Genomic DNA, 18,640 nt, shown 5'->3' with positions numbered 1-18,640 from the left:
CCTTCTCCTTAGTTCCGCCCACCATTGATGACAGCTTGGGCAATCCTTTGAAAACAAAAGCAGTCGCTGGCCATTCCTTCACCCTGAAGTGTTCCTCAAGGGGTTACCCTCCTCCTGAGCTCTTTTGGCTCAAGGATGATGCCCCACTGATGGACAATGACAAAATACAATTCATGGATGGAGGGAGGACCCTTAAGGTTAAGAATGCTGGAGCAAGTGACGCTGGTACCTATTTATGTGTAGCTCGCAACGTCGCTGGAGAACATCAACTTCGTCATACCGTGAACATCTTAGGTAGGAAAAATTATTTTCAAAAAAAAAAAGAAAAGATACCATCAAAAGACCAGACATGCTTTGGCTTAGCATTCTACCATTTCACTGGCTACAAGGAGATTTATCAGAAGTCTCTGCTGTGGGTCTGGCGGTGGATGTGCGTCAGTGTAAGTGATTGAGGGTCCATAAAACAGAAGTGAATGAGCTGGATTTTAATGCTGGTGATTCCATGGAGAACCAGCAACTAGTAGTAGCTTGTGCGTCAAAGTGTTCCAAGCATCTGTGTTTGGATGTGGCAAACGGAAGTGAAGGATGTGCAGGAGGCAGAATGCAGGCACATCTGATCCCTTGCACTGTTATTGGAAGCCACCTTGGCATCTGGGAGTTTTCTTCGACTTACTGGGCCAAGGAGCTGGGTACACTTTGTCCCTTCAGCTACATGCCAGTCATAACTAGTGAATCTGCCACAGCTTAATTCTTCACTTTGATTGTCAAGATACATTTAGACGTTTGTTCATTTCACAATATTTTGGAGCTTCAAATTACTTAACAGTAGTGATGCTTTTTTCAATAGAAAGCCACCTTTTAATTTTTAAAAATGTCATGCTATCAAAGGCTGTTGGTTTGGTGAAGAGCTTGTCTCTATTTACAGACTGGCTGCAGAACCAAGTTCTCAGGTCACTGGGAACTAAGTGGTAAGAAGTAAAAGGCAGTCAAAAATTTGGGCCTGAGCCCTTCCTCGTTGATTGCCTTTTATTTCCCGCGGATATTGTGTGACCTGCTGAGTTTTTCCAGTACATTGGTGTACTGCAGAATGGCAATAACTTTAAAACTGGGGGTGGAGGGGGAGGAATAAAAAATCCAAGATGAGATTTGAATTATCATTCTGCAGTGGCCAGAAAGAGCAGCGGTAGCTGACTAAATAGTAGCAGTGAAAGGGAATTGGATTTACACTTTAAAAGCAGCAATTCTGATAAATGGCTGGGCTCCATGGAGGGGAAACATCTCTTACTGCTGATCTCCCAGGTGTGTTCACATTCTCATGGTGAGAGAGAGAATGTAGCCAGTGGCCTTTCATCACCAGGAAGTGTGATGGCAGAAGTGTGACCTCTAGTTATTATTATGTGTTTTGTCCATCTGCTGTGAGCCTTTGTTTTGCATTATCTGGTAAGGAAAAGACTGAATTGGATGGAAATGTTCAACTTCCACAAGGTAAGTTTGACTAAGGTTGTTCCAATTTAAATACCACATGAAATACTGCTGTCAATTGCATCCACAGTTCCTCCTCAGCTGCAGACTGGAGAAGTTTCTTATGTGTCTGTAACCATCAACAATCCACTGGCGCTGACTTGCCAACCAAATGGTCACCCTCCACCAAAAATAACGTGAGTTCCCTTTCTTACACCAGTTACTTATCTAATGTGCAGTGGGTAATGGTAACCATTGGCATGTGTCTGGTTCAAAGCTTTCGCTGTGATAACACACAAATGAGTCTATGTGAGTCTGTTGGCCATTTTCAGTGGGGGCCCTATGGCCACCCCTGGGCACCACTGCACATTTAAGTAAAAGCCCTGCTTGCTTTTCACCTCACATAACAAATAGTTTTTTAATTTTTTTATGCTTCACAGGGCCCATAAACTTTGAGCAGAGTCCTCAGTGGATGGGAGGTGAGGGTGGTGAGGTGGGCCCTGGCAGAAAAAAAGGTTGAGAATGGCTGTGCTAGAACGTTGGATGCTAGCTTTGGAAGGAAATGAGATCAATTGTGTCTAGGAGTCCATTTCCTTCACTGGCAAAGGAGACTTTGTATATTCCTTAAAATGTGTCTGGTTAGATTGGTGGTTTCTGCCTTTCCAATGCTGTGTCAAGATTCATTCTCTCAACAACTGTGAAAGTTTCCTTCTGTATCCCAAAGAGCACTGGCTTAGTATGTCAATTGGCCTCAAGTGTGTTGATAAGTGGTAGATTCTGAGGAGTGTTGAGAATGTGGAAAGATTAAAAAGTGGGATAAGTGCAAATGAGAGGTGAATGGTTGGTACAGAGTCAATGGGCTGAAAGGTCTGTTTCTGTTCCATAACTCTCTGTGGCACTTGTTCTGCCCCTCTTTTTTTTATGGAGTCTGAAGTAGATATTGTCCTCCTCTTATATAAAGAGGCAGCTCAGGTCAGATAACTGCTCCCCCATTGATTAAAACAAAACAAGCAGGAAACACTCAATGGATCATAGAACTATATAACATTAATGATACAGTGGAACCCATTTGGTCCATTGACAAAGAGCTATCCAATCATACTGTGGCCTTGCAGGTCACAGCTTGTCAGCTCCAAGTGCTGTTTAAACAGGAAGAAGCTCTCTGCTTCTTCCACCTTTTCAGGCAATGGATGTCACATCACTATTAACCTTCAGTTTATTTTCTTTTCCCTCTTTCCTGTTATCCTTCTACCAATTACTTTATGTCCATGATCCCTCTGCTATCTGGTGGTATGTCAGTCAGCAGCTGTGGAGAGAGAAACAGAATCGGTTAAAGCTGAATGACCTTACATTAGAAAAATATATGTGATATTTTATTTCTAGGATTGTGATCTGCAATGTGACTCTTACATGTGTAACCGTCATTCTCTACACTGGAATTAAGAATATTTCACTCTTTTTGACTGCTAGAGTGTGAGGCAGGCTGTCTTCAGCCAGCTTCCCAAACCAGACAAATATTTTTCTGATTATCGAAGTGTAGCCCAGTCTTAGAACCATAGAAATTTACAGCCAAGAAACAGGCCCTTAAGTCCTTCTCGTGTGTACCAAACTATTATTCTATCTAGTCTCACTGACCTGCACCCAGTCCAGACCCCTCCATACCCCTCCCACTCATGTACCTGACCAAATTTTTCTTAAATGTTAAAATCGAGCCCGCCTTCATCACTTCAGCTGACAGTTTGTTGCACACTCTCACCACTCTCTGTGTGAAGAAATTTCCCCTCATGTTCTCCCTAAACATTTCCCCTTTCACCCTTAACTATGTCATCTGGTTTGTATCTCACCTAAGCTCAATGGAAAAAGCCTACTTGCATTTACTCTATCTATACCCATCATAATTTTGTACACCTCTATCAAATGTCCTCTCATTCTTCTACATTCCAGGGAATAAAGTCCTAATCTGTTTAACTTTTCCCAGTAAATCAGTTCCTCAAGTCCTGGCAACATCCTAGGAGATCTTCTTTGCGCTCTTTCAATCTTATTGATACCTTTCCTAGTTAGGTTAAGCAAAATTGAACATAATGCCCCAAATTTGACCTCATCAATGTCTTATACAGTACAACTCTTTATACAGTACAACATTCCAACTCCTATACACTATACTTTGATTTATGAAGTCTGTGTAAAAAAGCCTGATTTCCTACTTTCTGTCTGTTAGGTGGCTGAAGGACAGTAGTCCACTCACTGAGCTGGGTGGTGTTTGGGTATCAGATAACCAGAGCCGACTCTTCATTAGCCGTATGAAGTTGACGGATGCTGGTCACTACGTCTGCCTAGCCAGAAACGAGGCAGGTGAAGGGAGAAGAGAATATGACATCACAGTTCATGGTACAATACTTATAAAACCATAACAATTACTGTTGCAATTTATTCATGATTTCATGACCTTGGCATTCGTTCTATACAAGAGTTAAACTCAAAAACTCATATGAGCTGTGCAACACTCCAGATCTACAGGGATATGTGTGGCATTAGAATCATAGAATACTACAGCACAGAAACAGGTTTTTCTGCCCTTCTATGCAGAACTATTTTTTTGCCTAATTGCACTAACCTGCATCTGAACAGTATCCCTCCATATCCCTCCTATCTATGTACTTATCCAAATGTTTCTTAAATGTCAAAATTGAGCCTGCATTCACCAATTCATCTGGCAGCTCCTTCCACATTCCCACCACTCTCTGTGAAATTGGCCATAATGATTGTTTTAAACTTTTCCCCTTTCACCCTTAACCCACATTCTTTCGTTTTGCACTCAGTGGAAAATACCTGCTTGCATTCACTCTATCTATACACTTCATAATTTTAAATACCTCTATCAAATCTCCCCTCATTCTTCTGCACTCCAGGAAATAAAGTCCAATCCTTTTTAACCTTTCCTTTTAACTCAGTTCCTCAAGTTCTGGCAGCATTCTAGTAAATTTTCTCTGCATTCTTTCAATCTAATTGATATCTTTCTTGTAATTATGCAAACAAAACGGCACACTATACTCTAAATTTGGTCTCATCTATGTCAGAATCAGAATTTATTGTCATGAACAAATCATGAAATTCGGTGTTTTATGGCAGCATCATGGTGCAAACATTCATATTACAGGTACACGATCCTTTATCCGGACATCTAAAATCCGGAAAGCTCCAAAATCCGGCAAGTGGGGACCGGCGGTTGAGGGAGGCAACCGAGGGACCGATAGTTGGGGGAGGCAGCTGAGGAAAACTGCCGGGCGGCCGAGGGACCACGGTTGGGGGAGACAGCCAAGGTACTGCGGTTGGGGGAGGCGGCTGGGCGACTGGAAGGGGGTGGGGGTGGATACGGCAGCACAATTCGGGTGGGCTTTCCGAAATCCGGAAAAATCCAAAATTCAGAATACACTGTCCCCCAAGGATTCTGGATAAAGGATTGTGTACCTGTATAGCCATCTTACAACATTGAGTGGTGGGATCTTTTTTAAGACACCGCCTCACGTAGATGTCCTCGATGGAGTAAAGACTAGTGCCTATGATGTCGCAGGCTGAGTTAACAACCCTCTGGCCATGGTCTCCAGTGGAAGGGTGGCCATGGTCTCCAGTGGAAGGGTGGCCATGGTCTCCAGTGGAAGGGTGGCCATGGTCTCAGTGAGAGGGTGGCCATGGTCTCAGAGGAGTAGCAGAGCAAGGCTATACCATATAAAATATTATTAATTTTGTTTCCTGCCATTTTAAATATACACTCTGCTTGCTCTATAATAATATTTTTGTTCCCGCCTGCTTAATTTTCTTTAATCTATGGCCTTGATTATTTGGTGTCTAGTACCCCCAGTGGTGAAGATTGTGGGAGGTGAGAGTTTGTCTGTCATATCTGGTCAATCTGTTACATTGGAGTGCGCTGTTACTGGAATCCCAACACCTTTGATCACTTGGATGAAGGATGGACATGTGATCAGCAGAACAAATGTGAGCCTGAAGGTAAATAATATAATTCTATTCATTCAACGTTGAACAGTGATATCATGTTCATTGAAGCACAGATATTAGGAAGAGGGGATTCATACAGCACCAGAGACCAAGCTCCATTCCTGATCACCAGTCCTGTCACATTATGAATATTCGGATTTCCTCCCATGTTCCAAAGGTGTACAGATTGGTAGATTAATTGGTCACTTTCAAGATTCTTTTATTGTCATGTAATAAAACAGATTGCATTTGTTCTTGGCATAAGGCAGACAAAGATTTGTCATCAGCACAAATTGCCTGGTGTTCCTTACAGTCAGAGAAAGAGAAGCAAAAGAAAATTCCTTCAGAGTCTCTGAGTGTCTGTGGATTCATCTCCAGCACCCTCTGCAGCTGCAGAGACTTCAGTCCAAACCATTGGCAACACGAGCTCCAGATCCAAACCTCCGACGCAGTCAGGTTGCCTTCAGCGTTCGAGGCATCTTGGGAGCCCCTCCCACCCTCAGCACTCCCTCACATCCTGGTTCCAATACCTGGTACCCCGAGTTGCTTTGTGCATAGAATTAGTGAGTAAGGAGGAATGGAATCTGGGGGGAGTTGATGAACTTGAGAAGAATAAAAAACAGGATTACTGTAGGATTAGTACTGATGGCAGGAGTAGACTCTATAGTCCAATGAGTTTCCATCCTCTCCTCAGCTCCATGACTAAGATTGTGCAACTGTGTCACATGTGCTCATTTATACCAATGTGTTCAACAAGTGAAAGTTATATCTAACCTGCCAGCTCATTTTAAACTGGAGTGAAACAAGAAAGTCTGCAGACACTGTGATCGTAGTAAATGCACAAATGTGCATGAGGAACTGAGCTGATTCTGCAATGTCCAGAGGAGGCATATCTTACTTCACAGGATAAGCTAAAAAGTGATATAATATTCTTCACAGGTAAGATAGCCTCACTAATAACCTCCAGCCATTGGGAACTCTGGATGGTTCAGGACCAGGCTCACTGGGAGGTGTTTGCCGTATGCCCCTCTCCTAACAATAGCCCACATCCTTCACTTTTTGTTTCATTTACTGGGGCCTCGAATCCCACACTCCCTTCCTTCACACCCAGCCTGATGAGATGCCATCCTTTTCCACTCACCAGGACTCCACTTCCTACTGTCCCTTGCACTCGGTGCATTCCTCTGTGGGGCTGTTGAACAACACGCTCTTCAAACTGGCAGTGTCCCATTTGCCATCCTGTGAGTTCACTTGGAAATTTGTTGTTGTGCACTGTAACATCTAAACCGGGGGTGGGCAACCTTTATTTTAAAACTCACATACCACTTTAAGTAATCCCTATGCCATTGGTGCTCTGTGATTAGTAAGGGATTACTTAAGGTGGTATGTAAGTGGGAAGGTTGAGAATCACGTCTCTAGACCCAATTGTTACTGAAATATTTTGCTTGATAAAAATTGTCATTAGCCCATTTCCTTTCGAGTCATGAAATTGTGCACATAACGAGTCAATTAGGTATGATTAAAACAGTGGTTTTCAAACTTTTTCTATCCACTCACATACCACCTTAAGCAATCCCTTACTAATCACAGAACACCGATGACATAGGGAATACTTAAGGTGGAATGTCAGTTTTAAAAAAAGATTCCCCACTCCTGATCTCAACTGTGTTAGCTTTAATGTTGAATAATATCCAGTGGACTTGAAAACCTGCTAGCCCAGCAATGCCATGTGTGCTGGAATATCAGAACTTTCCTCTTCCATTGGTTTCAATCGGTTATGAGGTAAAATTATCTGGTGAAGCAAATTCAATTTTACAACTATAGGGTATCATTGAAATTAATCAAAGGAAAGGGAGCTTTAGTCAATAAAAAAAATCAAGAATTTATTGTCAGAGAAAGAGAGATTGGTTGATAGACAGTCGTGGAGAGATTGAAAAACAGGGGAGACTGACAGACTGTTGGGTGGAAAATTATAGACAGTCGGGAGGAAACTAGAGACAGTTGGGGGAAACTGACAGACCATTGGAGAGAGACTGACAAACAGTCGGGGGAGACTGACGGACATTCGGGGGAGACTGGCAGTTGGGGTGACTGATGAGACAGTTGAATTGTCACTGACAGACAGTCAGGGGGGACTGACAGACAGTTGGCGAGAAACTGACTGACAGTTGAGTGGAGACTGATGTGACAGTCAGGGGGAGACTGCATACAGTTGGAGAGAGATTGGCAAACAGTTGCGTGGAGACTGACGGATAGTTGGGGGCCGACTGACATGACCTCAAAACCATAGTGGGCACAAGTCAGCAATACACCCTCAGACTTTGTATTTTCTCAAGCACTCTACTATTTTGGTTCACAGATAGACCGAGTGACTGAAAAAGATGGCGGCATTTATTCCTGTGTAGGTACCAATGAGGCAGGCGAAGCAGAACGAGATGTCATGCTAATCGTATATGGTAAGTGCTGGGAGGATTATTGTAAAACAAACTATAATGTAGTGATTATCAGGTAAATAAGTGAGCTGGAACTCCATTCGTTTAACACTTTTCAGGATATTAAAAATTATGCCTTTCTTACCATGCAATTTGAATTAACCAATTAATTCCAATCCCATCCTGCTCTTCTTTTACATTCCATTTTGGCATCTCAACTTTATTAGAACTGTCCTTTCTCATACTAACAGCACAATGCACTTGGTGTTATGCACATCTTTCTTTTCAATGATTTTATTAATCATAGGTAAATAATAGATACATAATTAAGAAGGGAAAAAATATCACTATATGACATCATATGATATAACATTGCCATTACACACAATTAACAAATATGTTCTCATCTCCTCAAATTGAAATCTTCAAAAAAATTTTATTATACAAAACCCCACCTAATCTAAGAAAAAAAAGAAAATGACTGGACATCCTATCCTGAGAATTTATTAATAAAATTAATCATCTGTCCTTCACCAACAAAGAGAAAGGAAGTAAAGTTAAATATAGTCTGGAAGAGAAAATAATTATACTAACTAAGTTGTGGATATGCACGTTTATCACATTATCTGCAATGATGCAATGATGGAAGACCATATTGACAGGGCAAGTATGAATTATTGCAAAGGTGTAGCAAACAATCTGTCATTTTCATCTCATCTTGGTTATATCTCATTCTATCTCACTGTAATGGGCTCCACAATACATTCTCTAATTATAGATCTTCTGTGTACACATGACCTGGTATTACATCTCAGAGGATGTTTATAAAATTATTTAACATTGTAAACATTATTTTGTATTATTTGGTTTTTGAATTTCAGATCTTCCTGTCATAGATGCAACTGTTGATAGAAACAAAACTGTCTCCGTGAATCTCACAGTGACCTTTAACTGTATTGCCACAGGCACTCCATCTCCAGGTAAACATGGTGTGTAATCTACTAAAGTGAAATCTGATTGGTTGGGCCATATTATTCCAATGCATTCTGGAGATGTAATTTGGAGCTTTGTAATTTCAACATATATCTTGAAAACACTGAGAAATGTCAAGATATAGAAACATGTTACCTGCACGTATGGCTTATGGCTTTCTACAGAAAGCTAATTTTTCCTATCCTATGATATAATGACCAGTTAGTAAATGGCATCTTAATTTTCTCATGCCTTGCACCCCTTGCACCCCTTTCATAGATATTGTTGAAACTATTCAGGTTCAAACTGCATTCCCCACAATGTACCTTTGGATTTGTGGGGCTTTGACACAGTTGCCTTGTTTGCTATTTTTGTCACTAACTGATCTCTGTTCTGTGTCATTTAGTGTTAGCTTGGCTCAAGGGAAGCCAGCCGATCACAGATATGGCTGGTATCAGCGTGCTGGAGGACGGAAGAACTCTCCAGATACACAGAGCCCAGTTGTCTGATGGAGGACTGTATCGCTGTGTGGCCTCCAGTATGGGTGGAAGCACAGAGCTGCAATACACTTTACAGGTGTACGGTGAGTTGGATTCTCTGCAGTGTACCTCTGACCCAGCAGCAGGGTGACATGATTTAATGTATACATTAATGATTCCCAATTCAATCATCTCAGCAATAATATCCTGACAAAAGTACCAGGCAAAATTACCTTAGGTTATTATTATACACCTATCAGAGGAGTATTGGCTGAAGAGCTAGGAACTGGATACTTAGCTGCTCGTTTTGGGTAGAGCGAACTATAATCTGGAGATGACCAAGCAAAGAAACAAATTGCACTTGCACCTCCATTGAAACAACTAGTGCCAGAATGTAATTGAGTTAGATTCTTCTTTATCATTCCAGCAGCAAGATTTGTTCAATCTCCACACTTGCTTGCCTCAGTCCTAGCATTGCAATCAGTGTATTCTCACACAGTCACTAGTGGATCTGCTGCTAAACCCTTGTATCTCCTGGTCCCATACAGGAGGCACTAACAATAAATGTTCCACTTTGGAGGGGTTGCAGATAGTCCTGGTGAAATGTTGGCTCTCACTAATCCAAAGCTCTTCATTTGCAGTCCCACCAGTGATCTCAACTGTTCCAAACAAGGTTAGTGTTCTTCTAAACCAGCCCGTTGAACTTCAGTGTGAGGCTACTGGAATTCCTGCTCCCAAAATGACATGGTTGAAAGACAAAACTCCTGTCTTTATGATGAGTGAAAGGTTAAAGGTCAGTTGAGTTTGTTTTCCTAAATCTGAAATGGTGGCGATTATTGATGTGCCTTTTCTCATCAAGAAGATACTTCACACAAGTTACGAGCTACCAATGGCAGCATTAAACCTCAAATCTCAGTAAACCACTGGTCTCTCTTGAAGTGACTGGTTGACTATGAGGCTGAACTTGCTGTTTGGTTATCTTTTTATTCAGTTTTTTTTCCACTTTTAACAATAGAGCATAGTAGAAGGCCCTGTGCTGCCCAATTACACCTAATTAACCTACCAATCCAGTACATTTTTTGGAGGGTGGGATGAACTGGAGCATCTGGAGGAACCCACACAAGTCAGGTGGAGAATATACAAACTCCTTACAGAGATTCGATCCTGGGTCAACAGCTCTGTAAAGTGTGACGTTAACCCTGCTGCCATGGCTGCCTTTGGTTTCTTTTACTTTTCTTCCATTTTACGCCTGCGAATTTCTATGTAGCATGTGAAGTTATTGTACTCTCATTTTAAGCTGATTGCTTTTGCCTCTTGAACTGAAACTGTTCTTCTCTTTGCTTAGTTTTTCTCGAATGGCCAGATTCTGTCTTTAGCCAGTACCCATCCTTCTGATTCAGGAACATACTCCTGTATGGCTGTAAATTCTGCTGGAGAGGACCAGAAGGATATCCACTTGGATGTTTATCGTAAGTGTGTCTTTAAACAAGGTTAAAATAGGATAGAACTGAGGGGGGTGGGAAGTGTGGAGAGGATGGAGAGAGATTTAGGCAGGTGCTAGGAGAACCATAGAAGGGATAGATCATGAGCAGATAGAAGCAGAAGGGGGGGGCGGAGGCTGCAATGGGAAGGGCCTGTTTGGGGCCCCGGACCATGGTGAGAGAGGTGGTGTGGCCGCAAGTGTTGTCACCTCCTGTGGGCACAGGGGAAGGTGCAGGGGGTGCGATAGGTGGAGAGGGATGAATGCACGAGGGAGTGATCCCTGCGGAAGGCTGAGAGGGGAAGAGAAGGAAAAATGTTTCTGGTAGTGGGATCCTGCAGTAAGTGCTGGAAATTCCAGTGGATAATGTGATGGATGTGGAGGCTGGTGGGGTGGTAGGTGAGGATGAGGGGGATTTGATGTTTGTTGTGTCTGGGGACAGAGGGGGCTAGGGCAGGTGAGCGGGAAAGGGAGGAGATGCGGGTGAGCGCTGAGTTGAGAGTGGTGGAGGAGAAATAGTTGTGTGATCAATTGAGCAACATTCACCTATTTCTGCAGTCTCTTGTAGTCTTGAGTGAAGTAGTTCCTGTCTCATGCTGATGTGCAGAAGGATGGGAATGCTTGTGCATGAGTCACAACACGTTGGTTTACAGGTATCAAGAAGGCAAATGGATTGTTGGCCTTCATTGCTGGAGGGATTGAACTGAAGACCAGAGATGTTGTGCTGCAACTGCACAAGGTACTGGTGAGGCCGCATCTGGAGTAGTGCATGCAGTTCTGGTCTCCTTACTTGAGGAAGGATGGACTGGTTTTGGAGGCGGTGCAGAGCAGGTTCACCAGATTGATTCCAGGGATGAGGAGAGATCAGGGACTGTACTTGCTGGAATGTAAAGGATGAGAGGGGATCTTCTAGAAACGTACAAAATTATGAACGACATAGATAAGATTGAGATACGCAAGTTGTTTCCGTTAGAAAGGGAGACCAGAATGAGGGCAAATGGCCTCAAGATTCAGCGTAGTAAGTTGAGGATAGAGCTGAAGAAGGTGGTGAATTTGTGGAATTTGCTGCCCTTTGAAGCAGTGGAGGTGACGTCACTAAATATATTTGTCAAGATTGGATAGATATCTACATAGTAAGGGAATTAATGGATATGGGGGAAAGGCAGGTAGGTGGAGATGAGCCTGTCATCAGATCAGCCATTAAATGGTGGAGTAGGCTCGATGGCCTACTCCTGCTCCTATTTCTTATGGACATTGCAAGACCTGCTGAGTTCCTCCAGCATTTCTGTATTTTTAGTTCAATGTCCATATCATTTGGTTGTAGGCTACTGAAGTGGAGGATGAGGTGATGTGTTTCTAGGTTCCCTTTAGTCTCACTGCCGCAGTGGTGTCTCAATGGTTTGTAGATTTGGAAGTTAATGTTAATGCTGATCTGGAACTAACCTGAAGAGAGGCCTTCAGCCTTTGGTTGGTTTTCCCCTCCCTGAGAAGATTCTCCTCATTTTCCATGTGCACTCCCAAGTGAAGAGAACTGTTTGTGTCCTCTGTTCCACATGGAGGGGCCCTACACTGTAGGACTGAACACAGTAAATCTCCAAAGATGAAATTACTGGCATGAGTTAACGTCATCCCTCCTGAATTAAGCAAGAAAATCTGCAGATGCTTGGGGCAGGGCAACACACAAATGTGCTGGAGAAACACAGGTCAAGCAGCATCCATGGGAAATAAAAGGCAGTCATCATTTTAGACTTGAGCTCTTCATCAGGAATTAAAGGGCTCAGATCTGAAACGTCAGCTACCTTTAGCTTTCTAAGCATGCTGTGTGACCTACTGAGTTTCTGAAGCACAGCTGTGTATTGCAGTCATCCTTCCTGAGATGTGATGGGGAGAAGACAGCAAGGCCTGCTGTGGCTGGTCTGCTGGTCTCGAGCACCACATCCAGCTGCGACTGAGGTGGCTATATCGGAGGAGGTGACGTGAACCTTGACCACTCACTGTCTCTGAAGGGCCTTCCATTTCTTTACATAGAACATCGAAATTTACAGCACACTAAAGGCGCTTCAGCCTACGGCATTGCCCTGACCTTCTAGCCGACTCTAAGAGTGATCTAGAATTTCCCTACTATATAACTCTCCATTTTTCTCAGTTTCACGTAATATTTAATACTCTCTTAAAAGATCCTATTGTACCTGCCTCCACCACAGCAGTACATTCCATACATCCAGCACTCTTGTTTGAAAAATTGAACCCTTTCATTCCCTCCCCCCACCCCCCCCCCACCCCATACTTGCTTGCATGTACCTTTAAACTATGCTCCCTTGTGTTAGCCATTTCAGCCCTGGGGAAAAAGCCTCTGGCCATCCACATGATCAATGGCTCTCATCATCTTATACAGCTCTTTGTCTTTTTGTACAAAATGCCCTGGATCGTAGCCTTTAAATGGCATACAAAGGGGCTTTTTCAATGTATCCTTGTACACATGACAATGATAAATAAATCAAAATCTAAAAATATTTTATCTTCTCCTTTTCCTAAGCTACTTGGAAAACTATGGGCCAGTGCCTGATGTTATCGCTCAGTGTGGTGATTCCATTGTTTGAAGTTAATTTCACTGCTTTGATGTAAAGGACCCTGCACTATACTTCATAAGATGAACTTATTTGTTGATTTAAACAGCAACTGAACAATTTCTCCCAATGTATTCCTGTAGTTCCACCAAGCATCCTGGGAGAGGAGCAGAATGTGTCGGTAACTGTGAATGGTTCTGTGAGCTTGGAGTGTCAGAGTCTAGCGTTGCCTCCCCCCATTCTCACCTGGACAAAGGATGGACAAGCTCTACTAAAGCACCATGATCTTGTGTTTAGTGAGGACAGCAGTCTCGTAGAGGTCAGTGTTGCTGTGGAGGCTTTTTATAAGAGCTTTGGCTTGAGCTTAAATAATGTTTGTTTTGGAAATCATTTGTGTTCATTTTTAATGAAATGCTGCTGCAGCCTTTCTGCCTCTGGAAAAATCTGAAGGTAAATAATTTTGGAAGCATGGCAGCCAGTTGAAGAGAGCAAAAAAAAATCCCAGAGATCGCCAGGGGATTATTCTGGCTGGTACATAACTTGTTGGATGAGTTGTTCATTCCCATTTTTCAAAATAATGCCATGGGTTTTAACAGCCTGCATTGAACAATCCATTGAAAGGATAGCCCCCTCTGTTAATGAAGCTCGACAGCCTAAAAATCTGTGTTCAACTCTCTGATATTGGGAAAATTTGTCACAGACTCAAAAGATCAATTAGCCTAGTCATAATATCCTAATAATTGATATTCTTTGCTGAAAATAACAAGATATCTGCTTATTGAGGCAAATTTGCTGGTGTAAGAAAGCTACAATTAGTACTGGGAACCATGCATTAAGTGACTGTCAACAATGTTGTAGAAAATGAAACGTTCATTATGAGTAATTCATAAACTCGTCAGCTTTTGAATTGAACCTTCCCCTATACTCGTATCGTCTTCATCGCAATTCCTGTCACTTATTTCTCCAAACTTCCTTTATTCATCTTTTATTGTTCACTTCTGTGGTGTTCTCAGGTCACTCACTGCTTTACTTTGTATCTCCAGGTACTTGAGCCTAATGTGGCTGAATCATTTGCCTGTTCTAGTTATAATCCTTGAAAATTCCTCTGTAAAATTCTCTGTTCTTACCCCCTGAATTACCTTAGTTGCTTGCCTCTTTATCATCAGGCCCCCACCTCATTACAAAACAATAACATCCTTCCTGTGATTGGAGTACAATGGTTACCAGAATTTCCCATGGTGCTGAATTAGGCTTTGGAAATGACCTTATCCAGTGATACTTCGAATTTGAACTAAAAGCTTTGCTGAAGGGTAATTGACCAGAAATGTTAACTTTGTTCACAGTTACTGCTTGATGTCAAGTGTACCACTTTTCAGTCTTATTTCAGATCTCCAGCCTCTGTGATATTTTCCTTCGTCTTTCTCTCAATACTCAATTACTTCTAATGCTGCATCCAGAAACTAACTCGACTACTGTAATAACGATATGAAGTTCTGTCAACACCTGGATGAGGTTGAACATCTAGCCTTCCAGTTTATTAAATAAACTGGGTAACTTTGCTCTTGCAATTAGCAGTAAGGTCTGAACTCTCAGATTTTGACTCAATCTCAGCACCGCTTAAGAGTCAAAGATGCCGCAGCTTAAGTGGAACGTTAGACTGTTGTGTTGGTCTCTTAGATCAAGAGAGCCAAGGTTCAAGATGCTGGCCGCTACACCTGCAAGGCTTCAAATGATGCTGGAGAGACAGAGAAGAGCTATTTCCTGAACGTGTGGGGTAAGCAGAAAGCTTGTTATATGTTCGGCAGTGTTACACTCCTTTATATTTTCCCATCCACTTCCCTAGTTAATCAATCGAAAGTGGAACCATGTGAAATGGTACAATTTGGTCAGAACAATGAGAAGAATATATACCTGAGGCATAATTTCAAAGGGGATGTGGGAACAGTGAGGTAAAACATGCAAGTCTGAAGATGCTGTGATTGTAGCAAAAACGGGAGGAACTCAGCAGGTCTCACAGCATCCATAGAAGGTAAAGATATATAACTGGGCCTGAGCCCTTCCTCAGTATACATGTACATTAAATGGTGGAGGTAGCAGTACGATTTCAGGAAAGGATTAAAAACTACAGTAAATGGGACCCTGGGCTTTATGTGGAGTTGTAGGAATTCATCATGTGCGTTTATAAAACACTGGCTGAGCTACAACTGGAATGTCGATCCAGGCAGCACACTCGGATTGAAGGTCTGCAGAAGCTCAGATTGTTGACGGAAATACTTAAAGCCTCCAAAAGAGAGAAATTTTATTAATGACTGGAAGAGTCAGGAAGCAGAGGACATGTAATGCAGGTGATTGGGATAAGCTTCAAATGATATGGAGCATTTTTTTTACATGATTTAAATGTAAATGCAATTGGTTTAATTACATTTTTAAAATTTAGACATCCACCATGGTAACAAAGCCTTTCTGGTCCATGAGGTCATGCTGCTCAACTACCCCAATTAACCTTCAACCCCTGTATGTTTTTGAAAGGTGGAAGGAAACCCATGCAGACATGGGGAGAACGTGCAAACTCCTTCCAGACAGCACAGGATTCAAACCTACGTCGCCTGTGCTGTGCTAGCGCCATGCTACCTGCTACACTACCCTTAATGATGCATTAGGATCTCCCATGCACAGCTTATGGCATTGATGGAGTCAGGATTAATTGTAATGTTGAAAAGGGAATTGGGTCTGTGTTTGAAAGGGGAAAAAATGCAGTTATGAGTATTGAGCAGAACTAAATGAATTTCTCCTGAATAATGTCGGCACTACTTAATGGACCAAATGGTTTCCTTTCTATGATAATATAGCAGTGTTATCTTGCATATTGGCACCAGGCATCATTCAAGGAATAAGGTGCTTCAATATTGTCAAACATCTGACCTGAATTAGCAAGGATTGAGGAATCAGGCTCTTTATCCCCATCTTAAGTGGATGGAAAGTAACTCATTGATGTGACTCTTTGATTGATAGATGAATACGAAACACTTGATATCTGATGACATTGTGATACTGGGCGCTAAGGCACAAAGGTCAAGTTTATTTTGATAGAAGTGCTTCTAATCTAAATTTCCAAAAAAGGGAGGCAAATCTCCATTATTCATTTTGGAGTTTAGGAGCTCTTCTGATCAAAATCACATCTGTTCAGTCCATTGTTACCATAGAATACTACAGCACAGAAACAGGGCCCTTCAGCCCTTCTAATCTATGCTGAACCATTTTGTTTTTGCCTAGTCCCACTGACCTGCACCCAGTCCATAGCCCTCCATACCTTCCCATCTATGTACTTGTCCAAAGTCATCTTAAATGTTAAAATTAACCCCACCTTTAGCAATGAGTTAGAACTTGACATGAATTTAGCATAGAACTTGGTCACATTTCTGAATGTTGAGAATTGTGGGAGATAGATCTGCGTTTTTTAAAAAATTCGAATTCTTTGTTTCCATTCTGAGAAAGTTGTCGAGCGTTGAGAATATCTTGGTTGACATTCAACGTTTAAGGTGATGACTTCTTGAGTGATGAGTAGGCAGCCTTGTTGCAGTCTTATAGTTGTCTTCAATACATCGGTGACAGCAGAGTAGGAAAAAGGTGTGTTACAAATCCAAGGGCTCAAGCCCAAAACATTGGTTATGTATCTTTATCTTTGCTATATAAAGCAGACTGTTTGGCCTGCTGAGTTTCTCCAGCATTGTGTTTTACTGTGTTTCAAATCCAATTTGATTGAATGCAAGAAGCAGAAATATGAAACAAGTGACAGGAAAACTGATGGGAAATATATTTTTGTGGAGAAAAAGCAACTTGGCATGATGTGTCTGGAGAAAGTTTTTCACTGCAGTATGTCTTGTTAAATAGATACCTCTTTTAATTAGCGTCCATTTTGATAGCCAAGCAGTAAGACAATGCCTGGTGAAAATCTTTGTCCTGTGTTTTGATCAATGGAATATTAGTAGTGGGATGAAGGGACAAATGTTAGACTCATTCCAGAGACTCTACAAGAAGCAGAGGAAGGAAAGTTGAAGGAATAGCCAAGGTTGGCATCGTAGATGATCTGGTCAGCATAGAAGGTAATGTGATGACAAAGGTCACAAGCAATACAAAATGTACGTGTTCCACCAAGAAGGAAAGATTTATGAAAAACTGTGCTCAATTACTTTTTCACATCTGTTTACTTTCTTGATTACCTCCACTTATCCTGACGACAACCTTTGCAAAAGCACTCTCAATAATTATAACAATTCTAATTGCATCTTGGTAAAATAAGAAAGAGATCGACGGAAGGGGATCGGAGAGAGATGGGGTAAAGAGCCTGATTCCTCAATCTTTGCTAATTCAGGCCAGATGTTTGACAATAGTAGAGGGATGGAAGAAGAAAGGGAGTGGAAGAGGGAAAGAATAATGGAAAGCATATGTCTAGACATACAAAAGCTAGAGAAGGAAATGACTGGAGGAGAAAGGGGACATCTTTTGAGGCCAGTAGGAAATAACTGACAGGTAAAATGTGATCCATTGTGTCTGACCTGCTCTGAAGAAAAGTTCTGAAATATTTCTCAGTGCCTCCATCATTTCGAGGATTAACGGATCAAACATCTGTGACGGTAATCGAGGGACATTCCTTGAGTTTATTCTGTGAATGCAGTGGGATTCCCTCTCCCATTCTTCAGTGGAAGAAAAATGGTAAGCAGATTGATTCACATGGTTTTATTTCTGCTGAAAGATCCTGGAATCATGGAACATAGAACAGTACAGCACAGGTACAGGACATTGGCTCACAATGTCCACATCAAACTTAATGCCCTGTCAAAGTAAATCTCTTCTGACTGCACATCATTCATATCCCTTCATCCCCTGCATATTAATGTATCAATCTAAAAGCCTCTTAAACATTATGATTACTTATGCTTCCACCACTACCTGTGGCAGTCCGTCCTAGGCACTGAGCACACTCTTGTGTAAAAAAAAATAAATAGCCCTGCCTATTTGCTTTATACTTTCCCCCTCTCACATTAAATGCATATCCTTTAGTATTTTTACCCTGTGAAAAAAGATTCTGACCATGTATCTTCTCTGCTTCTCATAACTTTATAAAATCTCCATCAGGTCTCTCCTCAGCCTCTGGCACTCCAGACAAAACAACCAGAGTTTGTCCATGGTGAACCGGAGGGGTTCACTGTCCTCTTCCAGCCTTACCTATCTCAACACCACTTGAATGATAGATAG

The 18,640-nt window shown here is 41.9% G+C and overlaps 1 protein-coding gene across 1 annotated transcript in view; it reads left to right on the top strand.

Moving 5' to 3' along the window:
- Positions 1–18,640, top strand: part of LOC138753503 (hemicentin-1-like) — a 349,996-nt gene that overhangs the window by 147,985 nt on the left and 183,371 nt on the right. The window contains exons 32-43 of the mRNA XM_069916635.1: positions 13–294; positions 1,553–1,658; positions 3,680–3,849; positions 5,312–5,466; positions 7,814–7,910; positions 8,768–8,866; positions 9,265–9,441; positions 9,979–10,130; positions 10,683–10,806; positions 13,528–13,703; positions 15,062–15,158; positions 17,975–18,097. Of these exons, the coding sequence (XP_069772736.1) occupies positions 13–294; positions 1,553–1,658; positions 3,680–3,849; positions 5,312–5,466; positions 7,814–7,910; positions 8,768–8,866; positions 9,265–9,441; positions 9,979–10,130; positions 10,683–10,806; positions 13,528–13,703; positions 15,062–15,158; positions 17,975–18,097 (1,758 nt within the window). The remainder of the gene's footprint in view (positions 1–12; positions 295–1,552; positions 1,659–3,679; positions 3,850–5,311; positions 5,467–7,813; positions 7,911–8,767; positions 8,867–9,264; positions 9,442–9,978; positions 10,131–10,682; positions 10,807–13,527; positions 13,704–15,061; positions 15,159–17,974; positions 18,098–18,640) is intronic.

Source organism: Narcine bancroftii, chromosome 1, assembly GCF_036971445.1.
Source record: "Narcine bancroftii isolate sNarBan1 chromosome 1, sNarBan1.hap1, whole genome shotgun sequence".
NCBI classification, from domain to species: domain Eukaryota; kingdom Metazoa; phylum Chordata; class Chondrichthyes; order Torpediniformes; family Narcinidae; genus Narcine; species Narcine bancroftii.
Note: the sequence above shows the minus strand (reverse complement) of the source record. Positions and strands in the feature narration are given on the sequence as shown.